General features: G+C 36.3%; 1 protein-coding gene across 1 annotated transcript in view; it reads left to right on the forward strand.

The window, feature by feature from the left end:
• HMCN1 (hemicentin 1) overlaps positions 1-22,390 on the forward strand; it is a gene marked incomplete at both ends in the record, with an annotated part of 509,757 nt that overhangs the window by 381,537 nt on the left and 105,830 nt on the right. Inside the window, 10 exons of the mRNA XM_084251187.1 lie at positions 1,130-1,317; positions 2,839-2,935; positions 8,293-8,454; positions 9,478-9,591; positions 9,703-9,905; positions 10,195-10,276; positions 10,378-10,509; positions 10,863-11,012; positions 13,065-13,224; positions 16,627-16,751. Of these exons, the coding sequence (XP_084107313.1) occupies positions 1,130-1,317; positions 2,839-2,935; positions 8,293-8,454; positions 9,478-9,591; positions 9,703-9,905; positions 10,195-10,276; positions 10,378-10,509; positions 10,863-11,012; positions 13,065-13,224; positions 16,627-16,751 (1,413 nt within the window). The remainder of the gene's footprint in view (positions 1-1,129; positions 1,318-2,838; positions 2,936-8,292; positions 8,455-9,477; positions 9,592-9,702; positions 9,906-10,194; positions 10,277-10,377; positions 10,510-10,862; positions 11,013-13,064; positions 13,225-16,626; positions 16,752-22,390) is intronic.

Consider the following 22,390-nt stretch of genomic DNA (forward strand, 5'->3'; position numbering starts at 1 on the left):
GCACAGTAGTGTAGTTTGGGGAGAACTGGGATTCAGTTAAGTTGAAATGAATTGATCCAAGTAAATGATACTGTTTAACCAAAAATAAATTGAATTGGATTGTTAAGATTTAAGTTGTCAAGGGGAGTGATTCATGCCTTCAGGGTGTTGTTTTATAAAATTAGAAGGAAATTAGAAAGTATGTTGGAGATGAGTTTAGACTAGGAAGGTAAACAAAGAAAGAAAAAATAACTGGCCCCAAATCCCATCTAAATCAGGGCTGCTACATAAGATTTGATGCTCCTGTGTGGCACTAAGAGCAATTCTGAGGGGGTTCACCCATCCAGAGGAGGGTTAGGGGTCTCTGTAGGCAAAAAGCTGTCATAGGGACCTGGAGTGCACCCCCTGGCCCCTCCTTATGGGTCAGGTCCATGTCAAAGATGAGGACTCTTTATATTCCAACTTTTTATACTCTTTATATTCCAACATTTCGTTAGTTTTCTATTTCTCAGTTAAACTGAAATGGAATTATTTGTAAACTTTTAGTTCAAGTTTTATATTTTCTAAAGTATGGTGACAATCACCAAACTTTGATTGTGAAAACATGTCTTCAGTATAATGCTGAAATCCTATGATATGCCTGTTGCCTTGATGATTCTCTTACAAATTTTCAGTGTAGTTTTTGTAAGAGACCCAAATACCACAAGACTGCATCAACATGAAACATAGTCTTTATTGTTTGCTAAATATATGGCACATTTTTATGAATGTAAAACATAAAATAAGCATTCAAAACTAAGAAAAAAATATTCACTTTGAAAGTTAATTTCTACATTTACAAAAGCAACCAACACAAGCTTTCCTAACTTACTTAACATTCCCATTTTTATTTTTAATTCTGTGGGTAATATGTGATTTTTATACTGACTGTCTAAATGGGAGGTTAGTCCCAGGTAAGGAGAGAAAAAAAGAAAAAAGGAACCCAATCCACCTAATTTTTATTGCCACCCTATTTTATTAATATGTGACTTGAGGGTTGTGGTTTCAAGTTCTATTATCATTCCAAACTCTTTAAAGTTGTCAGAAAACCAGAATCATTTAGAAAATACCTTGTTTCCTGTCATTCTCTCTTGTTGCAATCACTTATTAGTGCCACCACTTATCAAGGGAGCAAACAGTGATCTCCCAGAGGAGGTGAATGCACTGGTGAGCAGGAGTGTGATGATGGAGTGTTTGTCCAGTGGCAGCCCCACGCCAAGGAACTCCTGGCACAAAGATGGCCAGCCCTTGCTGGAAGATGAGCATCACAAATTTCTATCCAGTGGAAGAATTCTGCAGGTAAAAGTAAAACAAAAAATTAGCTTTAAAATAGCTGTTTGACTTTGTAGTTGGTCATAATTGCCTTTTGACTTTTAAAAGTAATTTTTATTGGTTTAAAAATATTTGTAACAACTACCATAAAAGGATATAAAGTTCTTTTTCATTCTATATCCACTAGCAACAATGAGCATTTTAAATTATTTTCCCATTTAATAGATTTATGTAAACTCTTCTAGAAACTACATGCATACAACACATACGCACATATTCCTAAATTCACTATATAATGAATAGCCTTTGTAATGAAAGCCACATTATAATAAGCAAGTTATAATCCTTTGCATATTTCTAATGATAAAATTCTAGTGGTATAAATTTCCCTATAGATTTTTTTTCCTATTTCAGTCAATAATTGATGGTAATAATAATAACGAAAACCACATAAATATCTTGAATTGTTCTCTAGTGGGTATATTTTTCTTTTCAAGTATTCTAGAAGAAAGGTAGGCACTCATAGAAATAAGACAAACTCTTTTGTCAGGTACAACTTAATAAATTATTTCTTGAATATATATGTTATATTCTATAGGCCCAAGAGTCTAAGCATGACTCCCTGTGTATCTAACACAGGACATACTTCATGGAGTTCTTTATTAAAAAAGAAATCAGTCCCACTATTTGTAAAGAAACTTGAATTCTTTAAATATCTTCTGAGCATCATGAATATTTCTATTTGATGGTAATCAACCTTTATCAAAATACTTAAATGTTTCCGTGTCTAGAACAAAAAGATACATACATGATAGAAATTTCTGCATAATCAATAAATAGAACTGCTATATTAGCTAGCTCTTGCCACATGAAGACTTAAAAGAATGAGCATTTAATTAGTTCACAAATCTTGTAATTGGCCAGAGATTCTTCTGGTTTCAGCCAGGCCTACTCAAATATCTGTATGTGTGGACTGAAGTCATAACTCTGCTGATCTTGGCTGATCTCTTGAAACTCTGGGGACTCGATTTTGCTAACAGACTGATTCTTCATTATGTGACACCACACACTCCAGCAGGCTGGTCCTGACCTTCTCCTATGGGGGTGGCAAAGTTCCAGAAGAGTGAGGAAAAGAACACAATGCCCTTTCAGGCCTATGCTTGAGATGGTACAGAGCCAAATCTACCCCATCCTTTTGGTCAAAGCCAATCACAGGTTGACACAAATTCCACTACTTAATGGAAAGAGCTTCAAAGTCACACTGAACAGGGTGTATGTAAGGCAGTAAAAGCATAATTTGGTACATTGCTGTAGTCAGCCTACCACAGGTATGTATGAAATTGCCTTTTCTGATTGGAAATCTTTATAAATATTCATTCAATTGACTTTAATCAAAACCATCATCAACACTATTATGTTCATACTTTTTTTTCCTCTTTATCTTTTATTGACTAGAGAGAAAATGCATTGCTTATTTTGAAAAATAATGACAATTATGACAAGTTGCTTTGTTAATTTCAGCTGGAATTTCCTCATTTTTCCCCCTAGATTCTAAATACTCAAATAACAGATACCGGCAGGTATGTGTGTATTGCTGAGAACACAGCAGGAAGTGCCAAAAAATATTTTAACCTCAATGTTCATGGTAAGAGCTCAGTTCCAAAAACATCTGTTAGCGTATGCTTGAAAAGGCAGGAAAGCTGTGTTTTAGATTATGTGTTTTTTTGGGGGGGGGGTTGTATTTTTTAACTTGAACAATGTGTGGAGCTGCATTCATTCAGTCTCTTCCCTTTTCTTCCCACCACAGTCAGTAGGATTTATGAAGTAGAAATCTTCTAGGAAGTCTGTTTTTATATTAGTTCAGTCCCTCAAGAGAAAGCAGTGATTCCTGCATATTTGAAAGTAGAAATCAGAATTTGAAATCCAAAACATTACAAGTTTACATTAAATTAGAACCATATATGGGTCTTCTACTCATAAAAATTTATCCGTTAGTTCTGATTGGAACTAGTTTCTGTCCTCAAGTGTAGAATTCCTGTTGAGCTCTAATACCTAATATATTCTCTGGAGAAGAAAAAGACACTTTGGCATTAGATAATTATTGAAAACTATCAGAATATCCAATTCAATCAGCAAATTTGATTTTCTCAATGTACATTAGATGCTCCATAAACACTGTATTTTTTTTTGTTTGTTTGCTTAAAAAGCAGCTGGTTGTCTACCACAAAAGAATACTTCTATTTTTGTGCGACACAAGTGCTTCCAGAATTTTAAACTGGAAATTGTGATCATAAAAGATTATTTTACATGTATGATACACATATGAATTTCTAGTTCATTTTTTAAAAATAGCTAAAGTTTGAAATTTCACAAAAACTTTCTTGCAATGAGGATCATGGATTTTTTTTTCCTTTTTGATGCAATTAGTACAGAATATTGACACCTACCTATGTTTGGGGTTTGTGTAACAGATATTTGAGACTCACATCTTTGTGTTCCCGGTGCTAAGAACAGTGAGTAATATAGTGAGTGCTTAATAAATATCATTAAGAATTTTTTCATGAGTAAATCTGACCAAAACAAATGTGTTATGAGCTCACAGGAAAAAATGAATTAAACAAATATAATCATTGTGAAAGTACATATTCTAATTTGACAAGTGTAGTGTAATAAATGTTGAAAAGTATAAATGGTCATTATTTTTTCTGGTTCACCTTGGCAGAATTAATTTTTCCTCTCCTTTGTAATCAAAAACATCTTATGAAGACCCTAACTGTAATCATTAGGTATGCTGTGTTGTTTTCTTTTTATGCCTTATCTTCACCTCTTCCCATAACTGCATCCTAAATGGTGTAGACAAATGACCATTTCTGAACTTGGTCTCCCTAAGCCAGAAATGGGGTCTCTCATTGTGGCTATTGCTAAAAGAATGTTTGGTGTTCCTTTATTTTATTTTCTTCCTTTCTGTTGCCTCTTCTCAATGCACAGTAAAAATACAAGAAGTGGAAGCTCCTGTGACTTGAGAGGCAGCAACCCCCTCAATTTACCATACAGACTTGATTTGCAAGTGTGTTTCCTTTCTAATAACTAGTGGGGTCGTGACCTCTTGTTTGCATTCAGAAACTCATGTTTAAACATTGTAAAATTCATTCTTCATCCTTTATCTCTAAACCATGTACAATGTTGTAAACCAACGTAACCTTAATGCATACATACACACACACATGTACATATTGGAAAATCCATTCTGGGGAGAAATAATTTAAATTATAATATCTTTACTTAAAACTATTTCTTTTATTGCTCCCACTTCAATCATGCTCGCTTTTGGGGGGACTGCTGACCTCCCAGTATTGTTCAAGCCTCTGTGTCTTTATTTTCCTTCATGTCCACCGTAACTTTCATGAAACTTTTACTCTTTTCTCTTAGCCCATGTCTTATTTCTCTTGCTGATAAAAGGTTAAGTCTGCTTGTAACAACATGATATTCTGTATTGCTTGATCCTATCGGGTGCTGTTCCAAATGTTCTACCTGTTCTTTCATTTAATGATCTCAGTAGCCCCAGGTGGTTGGTACCGTTTTATATACCTCCTTTACAAATGAAAAAGCCAAGGCTTAGTGAGATTAGGTAACAGGTCCTGTTACACAGATTGCAAATGCAGAACCAAGATTTCAACTCAAGCACTCTGATTTCAGAGTTTTATACTTAATTGCTTTTCTGTATAACCTCTCATCAAATGCCGACTTTCCACCTACATAACTATGGATGGAGGAATTCTTGAAGTTAGGACTGTTGGCATCATTATAGATTCAATAGTCAGATGCCTGTGTCTTAGACTGCTGGGTCTGCCATAAGAGAATACCAGAGACTGCATGGCTTAAACTACAGAATTCATTTTTCTCACCATTCTGGTGTGAGAAAGTCCTAGATTAAACTTCTGGCAGAGCTCCATTCTGGTGAAGGCTCTTCCTGACTTGTAAATGGGCACTTAGTTCTCACAGTCCTTTCTGTTGGACAGGCAGGCACGGACAGAAAGATTGGAAGTTCTCCGGTGTCCTCTCTTATAAGGACACTAATCCCATAAAGTTTAACTAATTACTATCTTAAAGGCCCCATCACCAAATATAATCTCACAGGAAATTAGGACCTCCGTGTATGAATTTTCAGACATGCAAATATTTGGCCCATAACAGCTTCCCTATTATTTTGTCTAGAAATGCCTTCACCTTCTGTTTTACATGTAAAAGAGGAGGCAAATCCCCTAAACCACTTGCAATTCCTACTATCAAATTGAGAATATCAGCTTCAATTGTTACTGCCATTTCTTTCTTCCTTTCCCATTACAACAAAAGATGGAAGCATTCCTCTGCTTTCTAAAGACCAAAAACTAACAATTCTAGATCCCAGTTCACTGCCTTCACAGAAATCTCACCTCCTCTCTTTCTATCAGATATTGAAATTATCATTCTTATCTGGCTTCTTCCCAGTAGCACTAAATTTACTTTTATCTTTCCCCTCATTAAAAGAAAAATACCTTTATCTTTCTCTCCAGGTACATGCCTCGCTTTCAAAGTAAGTGTCTCTAGTAACTATACATATTTAATGTCTCCATTTCCTCACTTCCAGCAGTATACCTAAATTTCACCTCCACGGCTCCACTGAAATTGCTCATTGAGTTCATAAAATGCCCTCTTTACTAAGTCTAACAGGTACTTTCCAGGTTTCTTTAATAATTCTATGTATTTGACATTCTTGACCACTATCTTTTTTTTTTTTTAAAGATTTATTTATTTATTTTATACAAGCACTGGGTACAGTCAGAAGCGCGGGAGGGTGAGAGAATTCACCAGAGCCAGAGCATGGAGCAGAGCAGGTAGAAGGACCCAAGTACACTGCTGAGGGGAGCAGCGGGCGGCAGGAGAGGTCTGCACGCCATGTGGGACCATCCTCTGGTGGCTGGGGAGCAGCCGGGGATCGAACCGGTGCTGCAGAGGCTGCGGGCAGCTTCACAACCCAGCGCTCAACCGCTGCGCCACGGGGAGGCCCTTGACCACTATCTTTGTAAAAAAATTCTTTCTTTGTCCTTTGTGACACCCATACTTCTTATTTATATCTTGCCTTCCCATGCTGTCTTCCCCAGTTGATTTTTGGCTAGTTCCCTCTCCTCTACCTATTGCTATTATTTTTTTAGTTTTCTGTGCTCTAAACTTTATTCTCTTCCTATGGGATCTCATGTATTCCAAAATTTCAGATATTATCTTTGTACAAATATTTTCCAAATTTTTATTTCCAGCCAAGACCCTCTGAGAATGCCAGACCATTCCAGTCAAATAACTGCTAATTATTGACACAATCTCTCACAGTTACCCTCAGGCAATGTATACATAACTAAGTTCATTATCTTTTCCCAAAAATGCATTTTTCCTGTAATCATATTTGTCTCAGTAAAAGCAATGATCACCTATCTATTAAGTCAGAAAAATGACTATTCATTCTCCTCCATCCTGACTCCTCCTGTGCCTTCTTTCTAGAAAGTTGACCCATTTTCTGTCCCCTTGGTGATATTTCAAGTGTCTTCCTAAATGTCAATTCCTCTTCCTACTTCTCACACTAGATTAGGTTTCTGATGGATAGTCTTTACATTTACAATTACTGGGCAGTATAAAACAATGCCTAGGAGGAAGGGTGCTACAGCCAGATGGTGTTCTTCTAGCGTCTTCCAGTAACTTACTGTGAACTCTTAGGCAAGATACTGACCTCTCTGTGTCTCAGTTTCCTCACTAATACTATGAGGATAAGAATATACTAATTAAGGTCACTGCCACATATACATGTTGATTCTCCATGATGAACAACTGAAACATATATTATAATGCAGTACTACTTCAATTAAAAAAATAAAATCACTGTATCTAACAGAGAAGTTTGTATAGTGTCTAGTACCTTTCCTGGCCTAGTATAACCACTCAAAAGCATGTTAACTGGCATTTTTATTTTAATAACTATCATTACCACCAAATTGTTAATTCTATGTGGGTTATGTCTTTTACATTTTTCATATTGAATGAACATTAAAATTAACTAGTGGATGAAAATTAAATAAGAAAGCAATTTTGTCTTTTTGATTTTTTTTTGTTTTTGATGTTATTTTAAGTCTTAATATAAGTGTGTGTTATATTGGTTTCCTTAGTTCATATCTCTCTATTTTCATTGGCCTGAGTAAAAACCATCTCTATTCATCTAGTCATTCATTCATATATAGCTTTATTTGTATACATAAATAATTTATTTGTATTATTTCTTGATTCTTATTTCCCTCCCCTCTTCATAGAAAATCATTTCAATTGTTTATGTTGCTATTTCTTCCATGCACATGTTTTCTTATAAAACATCTATTGTTCCAAATGCATATGTTTTTATGTGTATAACTGGCACTGTATTACTAATCTCACTATTTTCTACTCCACTTTTTCCTCTGTACCACTTTCACTGTAGGCATTCTTTTTTGACTTTGAATAATAAACCATGGATTGTTTACTTCTTAAATTTCCTGCACATCTTAAATGTCTTTGACTTACATTGTTGAAATAACCTGTATAATTTATTTATAGACAGATATCCTAATATTAAGTTTCTGTTGTATTATTGTTATAAATAGGGAAATAAAAACTTTAAATAGGGTATAATATTAGAAATGAGGGTATTCAAGCATACCTAATAAAAAGCACATTAAGGTCTTTCACTGTACATTGACAAAGTCATCTTAAGAGTTGCCAGAAGTGTTTTACAAATAAAAATGTACAATCATTCTTTTTTAAAAATTCTGGTATTTTCTTCCAATTGGGATAAACAAATACAGTGGCCATGGATTTGATGAATACATTAGAGAAGAATGTTAGATAATTAACAGTATCGTTAACCAGTCATTAACAGTATAGTTGTTGGGCTGCTATTATTGGAATATTGATATCAGATTTCACTTTTCATGTTTATTATTATAGTTCCTCCAAGCATCATTGGCCCTAACCCTGAAAATCTCACTGTTGTGGTGAACAACTTCATCTCTTTGACTTGTGAGGTCTCTGGTTTTCCACCTCCTGATCTGAACTGGCTCAAGAATGGACAGCCTATCAAGCCCAACACACATGCTCTCATTGTGCCTGGTAAGGAACCAATTACTTTTAAGGGGGGCAAAACTTCCTGATTGTCCTCTATTTTTCATACAAATGGCATTTCAATTTAGCCTCTTTCCAAGCTTTTGTCTTGATCCATTTATTTTTTAATATTCTTTTATATTACTGGTTCCATTTGGAAATTCTATACACCCTTCTCTACACCCATTTAGAACCAGTAGATAAGGGTGTATAGAATTTTATTATTTGAGTGGGGATATACACGCATAAGGTCTACTTCAAGAAATTATGAAATTTTGGGACAGAACTGTTCAGTCGTTCCAGGGATTAATATGCTCATAATTAGTGTTGTCATTGCATAAAATCACTGATTATTTTTAATGATCAAAAATTAGCTTCTTTTTTTTCCTAAGAAGATTAGATTTTTTTTAAATATTTATTTATTTATTTTTACAAGAACTAGGATACAGTCAGAGGTGCGGGAGGGTGAGAGAATTCACCAGAGCAGGGAGCAGAACAGGCAGACGGACCCAAGACACTGCTGAAGAGAGCAGCAGGCAAGGCAGGAGAGGTCTACCACACCATGTGGGATTTTCCCTGGCTGGCAGAGAATCAAACCCGCACTGCAGAGGCTGCAGACAGCTTCACAGTGCGGCGCTCAACCCACTATGCCACTGGGGAGGCCCTCAAAATTAGTTTCTTGAGAATGACCAACAGTCACTTCTGCAGTATGGAGTATTTGAATCCAAAAAATACTTACCAACATATTTGATTGTAGTATAGTTGCTTTTTGTTCATTAGAACCTATATCAAACAGTTCTACATGTTTGGTTACTGGAAAGAAATAAATTACAAATTTTACTTTATAAAGTTATAAATGTTACTTTAGTAGAGTCAATAATAAAGGAAGAATTCAGGAAAACTGATTCCATTCTTTCTTTTTAAATATGAACCACATCTATATAATTTGCTCTAAGGGAAAAGACATATTTTGCCATTTTCTTTCTTGATAAAACACTATTAGTTACCAGTCTGCATTGTATTTGTCTACAGGTGGTCGGACTCTGCAAATTATTCGAGCCAAGGTGTCTGATGGGGGCGAATACACATGTATAGCGACCAACCAGGCTGGCGAAAGCAAGAAAAAAGTTTCCCTGACTGTTTATGGTTTGTTTTTATTGTCCTCATAAAATTTTTAAAATTTAAACCGGTGTTAGATATTTTCTATCTGATCACTTTAATGAAAAAACATCCTTCTGTTCTTTTTCCTTTCCTCAGTGCCCCCAAGCATTAAAGATCATGGCAGTGAATCTCTTTCTGTAGTTAGCGTCAGAGAGGGGACCTCAGTGTCATTGGAATGTGAGTCAAATGCTGTCCCTCCTCCAGTCATCAGCTGGTACAAGAACGGGCGGATGATTATACAGTCTGCTTACTTGGAGATTTTAGCAGATGGACAAATGCTACACATCAAGAAAGCAGAGGTGCATCTTTTATTCTTGTTTCTGTGTCATGATGCCTTAGTTTGATTATGGAAGAGATAATTGGAAGTTGCATATTCCCTTTACTATAGTGAAAAGTGATTTTCACATAAAAATGATTATCAATGCCACTGAGCTTATTTTCATTGAAAAAAAAAAAACAGGATTGCAGAAACAGTGAAACTGGGGTGTTTGAGCATAAAGATGACTGGTGATTTAATCGACACTCGGACAGTGTGATTGGTCATCTATAACTTAATGGAGCACATACAATAGTATCTTTTTCTTTTAGGTATCTGACACAGGCCAATATGTATGTAGAGCTATAAATGTAGCAGGACGGGATGATAAAAATTTCCACCTCAATGTATATGGTGAGCATCTGCCTCTAATATAACTCTTTCTCCCCTAGATATGCAAATAAAAGTGTCCTGTTTTAGCTTAATGAAGACACATGACTTTCTTCTTTTTACAGTGCCACCTAGTATTGAAGGTCCTGACAAAGAAGTGGTTGTTGAGACAATCAGCAATCCTGTGACCCTGACTTGTGATGCCACTGGAATCCCACCTCCCACGATAGCATGGCTCAAGAGCCACAAGCCCATAGGTAGGATCATTGTGTGTTTTGTGATTGCTTTCTTTTGCTTTAAGTCGCTAGATTTATAAACTGCATATTTTCGGTATTACACTCATAGCTGTGCTTAGTTTAAAAACGACTTAATATACTGAAATAAGAACTTAAAAGTAGACTCATAAAATGATCATGCATAAAGAGATTTTTCATTTTCCTTTTTCAAAAACATTAATTTAAAATGAAAGTACATCATAAAATGAAAGTAGGCCTTTTAAGAAATGTACTTATCGTACTCATCACATGAAGTAAGACATTTTTATGGTGAATTGTAGTGATGTTAAAAGTAAGTTTTTTAATGTTCTGTTTGTTTTTGTTTCTACTGCTAGAAAATTCTGACTCACTTGAGGTTCATATTCTGTCTGGAGGCAGTAAACTCCAAATTGCCCGGTCTCAGCCTTCAGATAGTGGAAACTATACATGCATTGCATCAAATACGGAGGGAAAAGCTCAGAAAAACTACATCCTTTCAATTCAAGGTATGTGATTTATCTTCAACTTATTTCTTATATCCTATTTATAGTAAAAATAAGTCTACCTCTAAGGAGATGATTTGTAATTGACTTAAAATATCTTCAGGTCAACCAAAAAAACTGTCAATTTTCTCTCATATTTACCAGTAGATTCTATTTTCAGAGAAATGGCTACCAATGTGGAAAAAATAGTAGAAATTTGATAATCTCTATTTTTCATGTTTACTGAAATTATTACCTTCTATTTTATACATTATATTAAATTATACTTATTTATTTGTAACTGGTATTATTAATTTAAATGCTAACCCTGTAGGTCTGTTCTCTTTTTTTTAAGATTTATTTATTTATGCATATAAGAGCTGGGGTACAGGTCAGAGGTGTGGAGGGTGAGAGGATTCACCAGAGACACAGTGGAGAACAGAACAGGCAGACTGACACTGCTGAGGGGAGCAGTGGGCAAGTCAGGAGAGGTCTGCCACATCATGTGGGTATCTCCCTGGCCAGCTGGTGATTGAACTGGTGCTGCAGCAGCTGTGGATTGTTTCATAGTGCTGTGCTTAACCCCTTGAGCCACCAGGGAGGCCCCTTATTTATATAGATAGGTAAAATTTAATTCATGAAGAGGTTGTAGTATGTTCTAACTACAAGGAAAGGATTAAATCAATTGCAAGTAATCTTGAATTTTATGCTGTTGTGGGATGAGAATAGGAATAAGCTATTAACACCTACTATGTTCTTGCATAGGATTAGGTACTGCAGGGAGAACTTGTGTCCTGAGGTACGTGATATGGCAAAATATTCTACCAGACTTTTAAAAAATGTTATGTCTTAGGGCTAGTAATAATGTATACACATATGGAATCTAGTACAGTGCTTGTCATATATTAGGGATTCATTATAGCATGTCTCTTAACATTCTTATTGATTCAGCCTCTTTACTACTCCAAATTCTTCAAATTTGGTGTAATTATCTTCTGGGTGACAAAAATGAGATTTGGACAGATAATGCAGTATTGTGCTAGTAAATGTTTAACAGTTGACTCTCCAGACAAAAAGCTCCTACTTGGCAGCCAACCGTTTGTGAGTTTCTGTGGTATAAACCTCCCCATTATGGCCCATTTCAAGCTACCAGTGTGATGTCACTGAATGTGGAGTCAGAAGCTGTGCAAAATCAGCCTGTGCAAATGGTATGAGTTACCACCAACACACCACCGTAATTATATAGAAAGGGAACTCAAATATAAGTTTCTGACACTTTTTCATTATTTTTATTCCACTTTATTTCTCAATTAAATCATTAAAATGAAAACCAAGGGCAGCTAGAAAAAGAGAACAGATATTATTGGATCTCAGAACATCATAAGCCTATCCATTGTTCAGAATAAATAATATTTAAATTTCATCATGGTGAAGAAATAACCAACTGAGATACTTTTCTCTCACATTTATGCAAAGATTTTATAAAAATAAATTCTCCTCAACCATGCTAATTCTAAGCTATCTATTAAGAATTTAATCCAAGAGCAATTCTATTTGGCCAGGCGGGGTGTCCACAGTATAGGTCTATCAACAGCCCCATGACTAAACAATTATTCAACTTACAAATATATCAGGAATATTGAAGTGATTACCTAATCCCCACTTAAAAGTAATTCATGAGAGTAACAACCTAGGAAGAATATAGAATAGGGCCTCCCCTGGTGGCGCAGGCGGTTGAGCGCCGCACTGTGAAGCTGTCCACAGTCTCTGCAGCGCCAGTTTGATCCCAGCCAGCCTGCGAGGGTCCCACATGGCGTGACAGACCTCTCCTGTCTCTCCCGCTGCTCCCCTCAGCAGTGTATTTTGTCAGTCTGCCTGTTCTGTTCCCTGCTTTGTCTCTGGTGAATCCTCTTACCCTCCCGCGCATCTGGCCTGGTTCTTGTATAAATGAATAAATAAATCTTTAAAAAAAGAATATGAAATAAAAATGGAATGCTGTTCTATGATTCTGATATATTCTTTAGAATTTATATCTATTGTGTCACGTTGATGAAAGTTTTAATTATTTTTCCAAAGTTCCTCCAAATGTTGCTGGTGCTGAAATTCCAAGTGAAGTCAGTGTCCTGGTAGGGGAAAATGTTGAGCTGGTCTGCAATGCAAATGGCATTCCTCCCCCCCTGATCCAATGGCTTAGAGATGGAAAGCCCATAATTAACAGTGAAGCAGAAAGAATACGGTATGTTTAAAGAGTCTTTGCATCCTTAATTATAAGATCATCAGCAATGCTTTATGCATCTTATTTCATAGGAATAATAATAATACTAATTCAGTCTCATTTGGACTTGGCTGTCATTCTATTCAGAGAGAAAAAAGATAAATTTTTGGAGAGTTGGACACAAATTCTCCTAGGAGAATCACTCAAAAGTGTGTGTGCATGTGTGAGTGTGTGTGTTCCTTATACATCAACTCCCTGTTATAAAATCTCAGACATTGCATTCATTCCTACAAATGTTGATTAGTGTTGATTTTATTCATCAAGACTCAAAGTGCTGGGCCTTCCCTGGTGGCACAGCGGTTAAGTGCTGGGCTGCAAAGCTGCCTGCAGCCTCTGCCGTGCTGGTTCAATCCCCGGCCACCGGCGAAGGTCCCACGTGTTGCTCAGACCTCTCCTGCCGCCCGCTGCTCCCCTCAGCAGTGTATTTCGTCAGCCTGCCTGTTTTGTTCCCCACTCTGGCTCTGGTAAATTCTCTCACCCTCCTGTGCTTCTGACTGTACCAGTGCTTGTATAAATAAATAAATAAATAAATCTTTAAAAAAAAATAAAGACTCAAAGTGCTTATAACAAAGTTCATGTCTTCTTCCTGCTAACTAGTTTCATGTGACAAAAAATATTGTCAGTAATTTTAGGTATGATTTCATGTCTTGAAACCAGTAAAGCACTAAATGTGCCTTACTCCTTGATTTATATTGAGAAAAAAATACAATACCATCATAACCTTCATTCCTTTTAGCAGTTTGTCCAAATTCAGTCTTCAGCTCTCACTCAATGCCACAAATCCACAGTGTTGAAATAATAAGAAGATAAGGGCCTCTGCTACTTGAAACAATAAATGCCTTTGGAAGGACATTTCAGAATCCTCTACTCTGCTAGATTACTTCATTTTATATACATATAAAAGTAATTATAATTACTAAAAGAATCATGTATGCATAGGTAAGCATTAACTAAGTATGTTTCAAATGTTATCATTTGAACAATATTTTAAATTTCAAGTTTTGGAGTGAATTTTCTAGTTAATGAATTTAATGTAATATAAATATTTTCTACAACATAATTAAAAGAAAGATAAATGTTTTAAGTCTTTGTACATTGGAATTTAGATATTTGTCTCTTTTTAAAATTGTCAAATAATATTTTACAAATACACTTTGGTGTGTTTCTTAATTACTATAAATATTTAATTATTTTTATTAAAAGAGCTGATATCAACCACATTCCAAACCAGGTAATAGATAGTTGCTGGGACCTGAAGATCTTCTATAAAATAATATATGTTCCTAAGAATTTCAGGTCTGTCAGTCCTTTTACATGAGTTTGTAACTTATTATAGCCTCCCTATTGATTATTTGTTCCTAGATGCAGATGCACTAGATAGATAGATAGGTAGATAGATAGATAGATAGATAGATAGATAGATAGATAGATAGATAGATAGATAGATATACATGCATACATACATACATACACATGTATGTATCAGTTTGTAAGTGGAACAGTTTGTCAGTCAAATAAAGTAATGTTTGGTTATGGCTACTTGCTCTTTTGTTCATTCATGTGGTTAAATATGTGTAATTTAAAAATTCATATTTTGAAAAAGAAAAATATAATAGACCCAAATAATAACACAGTAATTCTCTACAACATTTTTAACATGACATGATAGAAATGGATTATTTGCTGTTGACACTGAGAGATTCTAATAAAACCACTGACAAATAAATAGCTATGGACTGCAATTTAATCTCTATAAAACACGGGAAATTTTGTTCATAAATAGCGGTGTGTGAAGAAAATCAATATTGCAGTAATCTCAACTTAGATATATATGATGACCTATTTGTAGTTATTTGCCACACTGTAATTTAAAAAAAAAAGGCCTTTAGTAATTTGTAGAAACAAATTTGCAAAATATACCTATGCATGATTCAGAGTTGTTCATTTCTTTTAATTAGTTATTTTTTGGGTTATGCATTTAAATTTATTTATATATATTTTACCTCATTGTTCATTTTTATATAATATCTGCTTTCTTCTCTCAGGTGTAGTACCCATAAAATTCCCACCATCAATTCACTGGTGCACCATCACCATAGTTCCTTGTGCCCTTCCATCCCATTTTGATCCCTTTCCCTCCTCCTCCCCCACAGAATGTCTCTGATTTATAGTTGCCTATTAATTTTATTTTTTTAATTATTATTTTTTTAAAGTTTTATTTATTTATACAAGCACTGGGTACAGTCAGAAGTGTGAGAGGGTGAGAGAATTCACCAGAGCCAGAGAGGGGAACAGAACAGGCAGACTGACGTAATACACTGCTGAGGGGAGCAGGGTGCACGGCTGGAGATGGTCTGCGTGCCATGTGGGACCCTCACCGGTGGTTGGGGATTGAACCGGCATTGCAGAGGCTGCAGGCAGCTTCGCAGCCCAGCGCTCAACTGCTGCGCCACCAGGGGTGGCCCTTATTTATTATTATTGTTATGTTTCTTAAAGATGCTTTATTTGGTTCTCCTATTTTCCTCCTATAAGTGAAACCATATGATATTTTTCTTTGTACTTCTGACTTATTTCACTGAGCATAATCCCACCAGCGCCATCCAAGTTTCTGGGAATGGCATCAGTTTATCTTTGTTGAATTAATTAATTTTAATTGAGGTACTATTAAGATACCTCCAACAGGTATCACCAGTGTAGTGCACCCACCAACAAATCACCCCTAGTCTACCACCATATTCCATTGTGCTCCTTCTTTGTTCTGACCCCTCCCTACCCATCTCTTGCCTATGGATGTTTCTGTTTTATAGCCAGCTTTCAAGGGTTAGTTGTCTTTATCTAAATAACCCTTAATTTGATTTTTCTATACTCTACATATCAGTTGACACCATCCAAATTATTCTGTTTCCTCCTTTTCATTAAAACGATTATAATTTGCTTACAGCTAGATTCTTTGGTAGCTAATTTCTTCAATTATTCCTTGTAACATTGTTCAATTTTTTGTGAATTTTTTGTGATTTTTTTTTCATTCAAATCTTACACTGGTAACTAAGAATAAAATATTCCAAGTTAAGAAAAAAACATTTATTTGCCTATAATTTAGAGATGTTCCTAAACTGATAGTGCTATTTAACTTTTTTATCCTAAGACATGTTAGATATTTGAAACCCATTTCTGTAGGATTTCAGATAGGTTGCCTGAAATCACCATCATTTTCACTAGCTCTGACTTTAAGAGGTTTCCTTGTTCTCAGTACAAAGATTTGAACCATTATATTCAAGATGAAGACATATTTTATGACAGTATTTTTTTAAAGAAAAGATAATCTGCTCCACTGATTTGCCTCTATTGTAACCTTTCCTATAGGGTAACCGTAAATGGCAGTACATTAAACATTTACGGAGCTCTCCCATCTGACATGGGGAAATACACTTGTGTCGCTACTAATTCTGCTGGAGAAGAAGACCGAATTTTTAATGTGAATGTCTATGGTAAATATGAAATTTCGCATGACTCTGCTGCCTCAAGAATGTATCAGTAGAAATAAAGGTCCAGGAATAGGTGTCAGAAATATTAGATTTATTTTTTTTTATAAATTTTATTGTTATATTCCCCATACAATTGCAGCCCCCCCATTCTGACCCCAATCCCTCCCCTCCCGCCCCCGCCCCCCTAAAAGTGTCTCTGGTTCATAGTTTTTTGTTGATTTTGATTTTCACTTTCTTATAGTTATTCATTTTCCTGGTCCCTTATTTAAGTTTTCTAGATTCCTGCTATGAGTGAGACCATCCGGTATTTTTCTTTTTCTTTTTGGCTTATTTCGCTGAGCATGATCCCTTCCAGCGCCATCCATGTTGCTGCAAATTGCATGTGTTTATCTTTTTTGAATGCTGAGTAATATTCCATGGTATATATGTACCACATCTTCTTGATCCAGTCATCTATTTTTGGGCATTTGGGTTGTTTCCAAAGCTTAGCCATTGTAAACAGTGCTGCTATAAACATAGGGGTGCGGGTGTTCTTTGGAATTGATGTTTCTGTGTCCTTTGGGTAAATACCTAGGAGTGGAATTGCTGGATCATATGGAAGCTCTATGTTTAGTAGGTCCAGAAATCTCCACACAGCTCTCCACAGTGGTTGGACCAGTTTGCACTCCCACCAACAGTGCAGAAGAGTTCCTTTTTCTCCACACCCTCGCCAGCATTTGTTGTTGCTAGTTTTTTTAATATGTACCATTCTCACTGGTGTGAGATGGTATCTCATGGTAGTTTTGATTTGCATTTCCCTGATGGCAAGTGATGTTGAACATTTTTTCATATGCCTGTTGGCCATTTGCATTTCCTCTTCAGAGAAGTTTCTTTTTACCTCTTCTGCCCATTTTTTGACTGGATTATTTTCTTTGTTGTTGTTGAGTCTCATCAGCTCTTTGCAGATTTTTGTGATCAGTCCTTTATCATTAGTGTTGGGTACAAAAATGTTCTCCCAGTTGGTGGGGTTTCTCTTTGTTTTTGTTATTGTCTCTTTTGCTATGCAGAAGCTCTTTAATTTGATGTAGTCCCAGCTGTTTATCTTTGCCTTCACTATCACTGCTTTGGGTGATGTGTCTGTAAAGATGTCTTTGATGGGCAGATCACGTAGTGTTTCGCCTATATTTCCTTCTATATATTTTATGGTTTCAGGTCTTATGTCTAGTTCTTTAATCCATTTTGAGTTGATTTTTGTGTATGGTGTGAGGTAGTGGTCAAGCTTCATTCTTTTGCATGTAGCGACCCAGTTTTCCCAGCACCATTTATTGAACAAACTTTCTTTGCTCCAATGCATAGTCTTTGCTCCTTTGTCAAAGATTAGTTGACCATAAATCTGTGGGTTTATTTCTGGATTTTCTATTCGATTCCATTGGTCTGTATGTCTGTTCTTGTTCCAATACCATGCAGTTTTGATGATTATGGCTTTGTAGTATAGTTTGAAGTCTGGGAGTGTAATGCCTCCATTCCCTTCTTTTTTTTTCAGGAGAGCTTTGGCTATTCGGGGTTTTTTGTGATTCCATATGAATTTCAACAATAATTGTTCTATTTCTTTGAAGAATGACATTGAAATTTTGATTGGAATAGCATTGAATCTGTATATTGCTTTTGGAAGGATGGCCATTTTAATAATGTTTATTCTTCCAATCCACGAGCAGGGGATGTCTCTCCATTTCTTTGTGTCTTCTATTTCTTTTAACAGTGTTTTATAGTTTTCTTTGTATAGGTCCTTTACCTCTTTTGTTAGATTTATTCCCAAATATTTGATTTTTTTGTTTCAATAACAAAAGGGATGGTTTTTTTGATTTCTTCTTCTTCAGATTTATTGTTTGTGTATAGGAAGGCTACTGACTTTTGCGTGTTGATTTTGTATCCTGCCACTTTACTGAACTGATTGATGAGTTGAATTAGCTTTTCTGTGGAGTTTTTGGGGTTCTCTATGTATAATATCATATCGTCTGCAAATAGTGATAGTTTGACTTCTTCTTTTCCTATTTGGATTCCTTGGATGTCTTTCTCTTGTCTTATTGCCCTGGCTAGGACTTCCAGTATTATATTGAAAAGCAGTGGTGAGAGTGGACATCCTTGTCTTGTTCCAGATCTTAATGGAATTGCTTTCAGCTTTTCACCATTGAGAATGATACTGGCTGTTGGCTTGTCATAGATGGCCTTTATGATGTTGAGGTATGTTCCTTGTATCCCAAGAATTTCAAGGGCTTTTATCATGAATGGGTGTTGCACTTCGTCGAAAGCTTTCTCAGCATCTATTGATATTATCATATGGTTTTTATATTTCTTTTTGTTGATGTGTTGGATAACGTTGATTGATTTTCGGATGTTAAACCATCCTTGTGCCCCTGGAATGAATCCTACTTGGTCGTGGTGAATTATCTTATGGATACATTGTTGGATTCTGATGGCTAAAATTTTATTGAGGATTTTTGCATCAGTGTTCATTAGGGAGATTGGCCTGTAGTTTTCCTTTTTGGTGTTGTCCTTGTTCGGTTTTGGTATTAGTGTAATGTTGGCTTCATAGAACGTGTTTGGTATTGTCCCTTCCTTCTCAATTTTTTGGAAGAGTTTGTGAAGGATAGGCACTAATTCGTCTCTGAATGTTTGGTAGAATTCATTTGTAAATCCATCAGGTCCTGGGCTTTTGTTTTTGGGGAGGTTTTTGATTACCATTTCAATTTCGCTAATTGTAATTGGTCTGTTTAGGTGTTCTATTTCTTCTTTATCTAGCTTTGGGTGACTGTAGAGTTGTAGGAATTTGTCCATCTCCTCTAGATTATTAAACTTGTTTCCATATAACTGTTCATAGTAGTTACTGATTATTCTTTTGATTTCTGCTGTGTCCGTTGTGATTTCTCCTCTTTCATTGATGATCCTGTTTATTTGTGCTTTCTCCCTTTTTTTCCTTTGTGAGCCTGGCTAGGGGTTTGTCTATTTTATTGATTTTTTTCAAAGAACCAGCTCTTGGTTTCATTGATCTTTTGGATTGTTTTTTTAGGTTCAATTTCATTTATTTCTGCTTTGGTTTTTATTATTTCTTTTCTTCTACTGGTTTTGGGGTTTTTTTGTTGTTCTTTTTCTAGATCTTTGAGCTTCGAGATTAGGTTGTTTCTTTGAGTTCTTACTTGTTTCTTGATGTGAGCTTCTATTGCTATATATTTTCCTCTTATTACTGTTTTTGCTGCATCCCATACATTTAGGATATTGGTGTCCTCCTTGTCGTTCAATTCAAAAAATTTTTTAATTTCTTCTTTGATCTCCTCATTAGTCCAGTGGTCTTCCAGTAGTGTGGTTTTTAATCTCCATGAGGTAGGAAAGTTCCTTGCCTTCTTTTTATGGTTTATTTCTAGTTTGATGCCTTCATGGTCAGAAAAGATGGTTGATATGATTTCAATCTTGGTGTATCTGTTGATGTTTGTCTTGTGCCCCAGTATGTGATCGATCCTGGAGAATGATCCTTGTGCGCTTGAGAAAAATGTGTACTCCGTTTTTTGGGGGTTTAGTGTTCTATAGATGTCTGTTAAGTCCAATTGCTCTAGGTCCTTATTTAGAGCTTTGGTTTCTTTACTTATTTTTTGTCTTGTTGATCTATCCATTGTTGATAGTGGTGTGTTGAAGTCTCCCACTACGTATGTGTTTTCTCTGATGTCTGTTTTCAGAGAGGACAACATTGTCTGATATATTTTGGTGCTCCTTCGTTTGGTGAGTATATGTTAATGAGTGTTATTTCTTCTTGAAGTATTGGCCCCTTGATCATAATGTAGTGACCATTGGGGTCTCTTTTTATCTTTTTGAGTTTGAAATCTGTTTTATCTGATATAAGTATAGCTGTTCCTGCTTTCTTTTTTGGTCCATTTGCTTGTAGGATTGTTTTCCATCCTTTAACTTTGAGCCTATTTTTTATCTTTTGTAGCTAAATGTGTTTCCTGGAGACAGCAAAAGTTTGGGTTTTGTTTCTTAATCCAAGCTGCAACTCTGTGTCTTTTTATTGAAGAGTTTAGTCCATTTACATTTAGAGTTAATATTGATATGTTAACATCTGTATTTGCCATTGTGTTTGTCTTTCCTTTGATTTTATTTATTTATTCTTTTAATAAATTTTTTTTTTTTTGGCCTTCCTTCATTGTTATTCGTCCCTCTGAGGTTCTGGCTTTAGGACTCCTTGTAGTATTTTTTGGAGTGGGGGTTTAGTTGCAATGAAATTCCGGAGTTTCTGTTTGTCTGGGAAGGTCCATATTCTTTCTTCAAAGAGGAAGGAGAGCTTTGCGGGATAGAGTATTCTTGGTTGGCATCTGTTTTCTTGGAGTCTGTTGACTATGTCCCTCCACTCTCTCCTTGCCCGTAGTGTTTCTTCGGAGAAGTCTGATGTCAGCCTGATTGGCTTTCCTTTGAATGTTATCTGTTTCTTCCCTCTTGCTAGCTTCATTATTTTTTCCTTGTCCTGGATTCTTGGGAGCTTTACTATTATGTGTCTTGCTGTATTTTTTCTTTCGTCGTGGAAGTTTGGTGTTCTTCTTGCTTCTTGTATATCAATTTTCAGCTCCTTCTTCACATTTGGGAAGTTCTCTTCAATTATCTCTTTGAATATTTTCTCTGTTCCTACTTCTCTCTCCTCTCCTTCTGGTATTCCAATAACTCTTATATTTCCTTTCCTCATGGAGTCAGATAGTTCCCGAAGTCTTTCTTCATTCTTTTTCCTTTGTACTTCTCTTTCCTTTTCTGTTTTGGTTCTTTTTATTTCTGTGTCTTCAAGAGCACTTATTCGTTCTTCCATTTCATCAATTCTGCTTTCATTGCTTTTCCCAGAATTCTTTAGTTCTTCCACTAATTCTTTGATCTCCTGCATTTCTTTTACTTCCCTCTTTAGGGACTCAATTTCATTCTTCTAATCGTTGATTATTTTTCCCTTATCATTGTTTTCCTTTATGACTTCTGTCAGTTTTTTAATCACGGCAATTTTAAATTCTCTTTCTGGAAGGCTCAGAAGTTCTTCCAAGTTACTGTTGTTGCAATCTGGGGGCTGGTTTTCTTTTTGTGGTGTGCTTTTTCTCTGGAGAGTTGCTAGGTTGCATGTGGTTCTTCTCCTCCCTACTGTCTGTTTTCTAATTTGCCGTATGCGTTGGGACACTGTGTTGTTGGGACTGGCCGGCATCTTGGGTGGGCTTCTCTTCTCCCCTCTGGTTCCTCCAGGAGTCATCTGTCAGTTTCAAGCAGTCTTTATTGGAGAAAGGTCCCTGTCCTAAAATGTCGATGTGGGGACACACTCCCCTGTGCGCCTGGTCTGCCCCGGCGGTGGGTTCCTGCTCCCCCTCTGGGCTTGGACTGCAGGCCAGAGGGGGTCTGGCGTGGGCGAACTTCCCCCGCTCACCTCTGGCTCCTGAGGAAGCCTTCTGCAGGTAGTCTTTACTGAAGAAATGTCCCTGTTCTAAAATGGTGATGTGGGACACACTCCCTCTGCGTGTCCGGTGTCAGGCACACTCTTCTGCGTGCCTGGTCTGCCCTGGCTGTGGGTGCTCGCTCTCCCTGTGGGCTCAGACTACTTGTTCGGAAGGGGCCCGGTGTGGGCTAACTCCCCAGCTGGCCACTAGCTCCTT

The sequence above is a fragment of the Talpa europaea genome, assembly GCF_964194135.1.
Source record: "Talpa europaea genome assembly, chromosome: 12".
Classification (NCBI taxonomy): domain Eukaryota; kingdom Metazoa; phylum Chordata; class Mammalia; order Eulipotyphla; family Talpidae; genus Talpa; species Talpa europaea.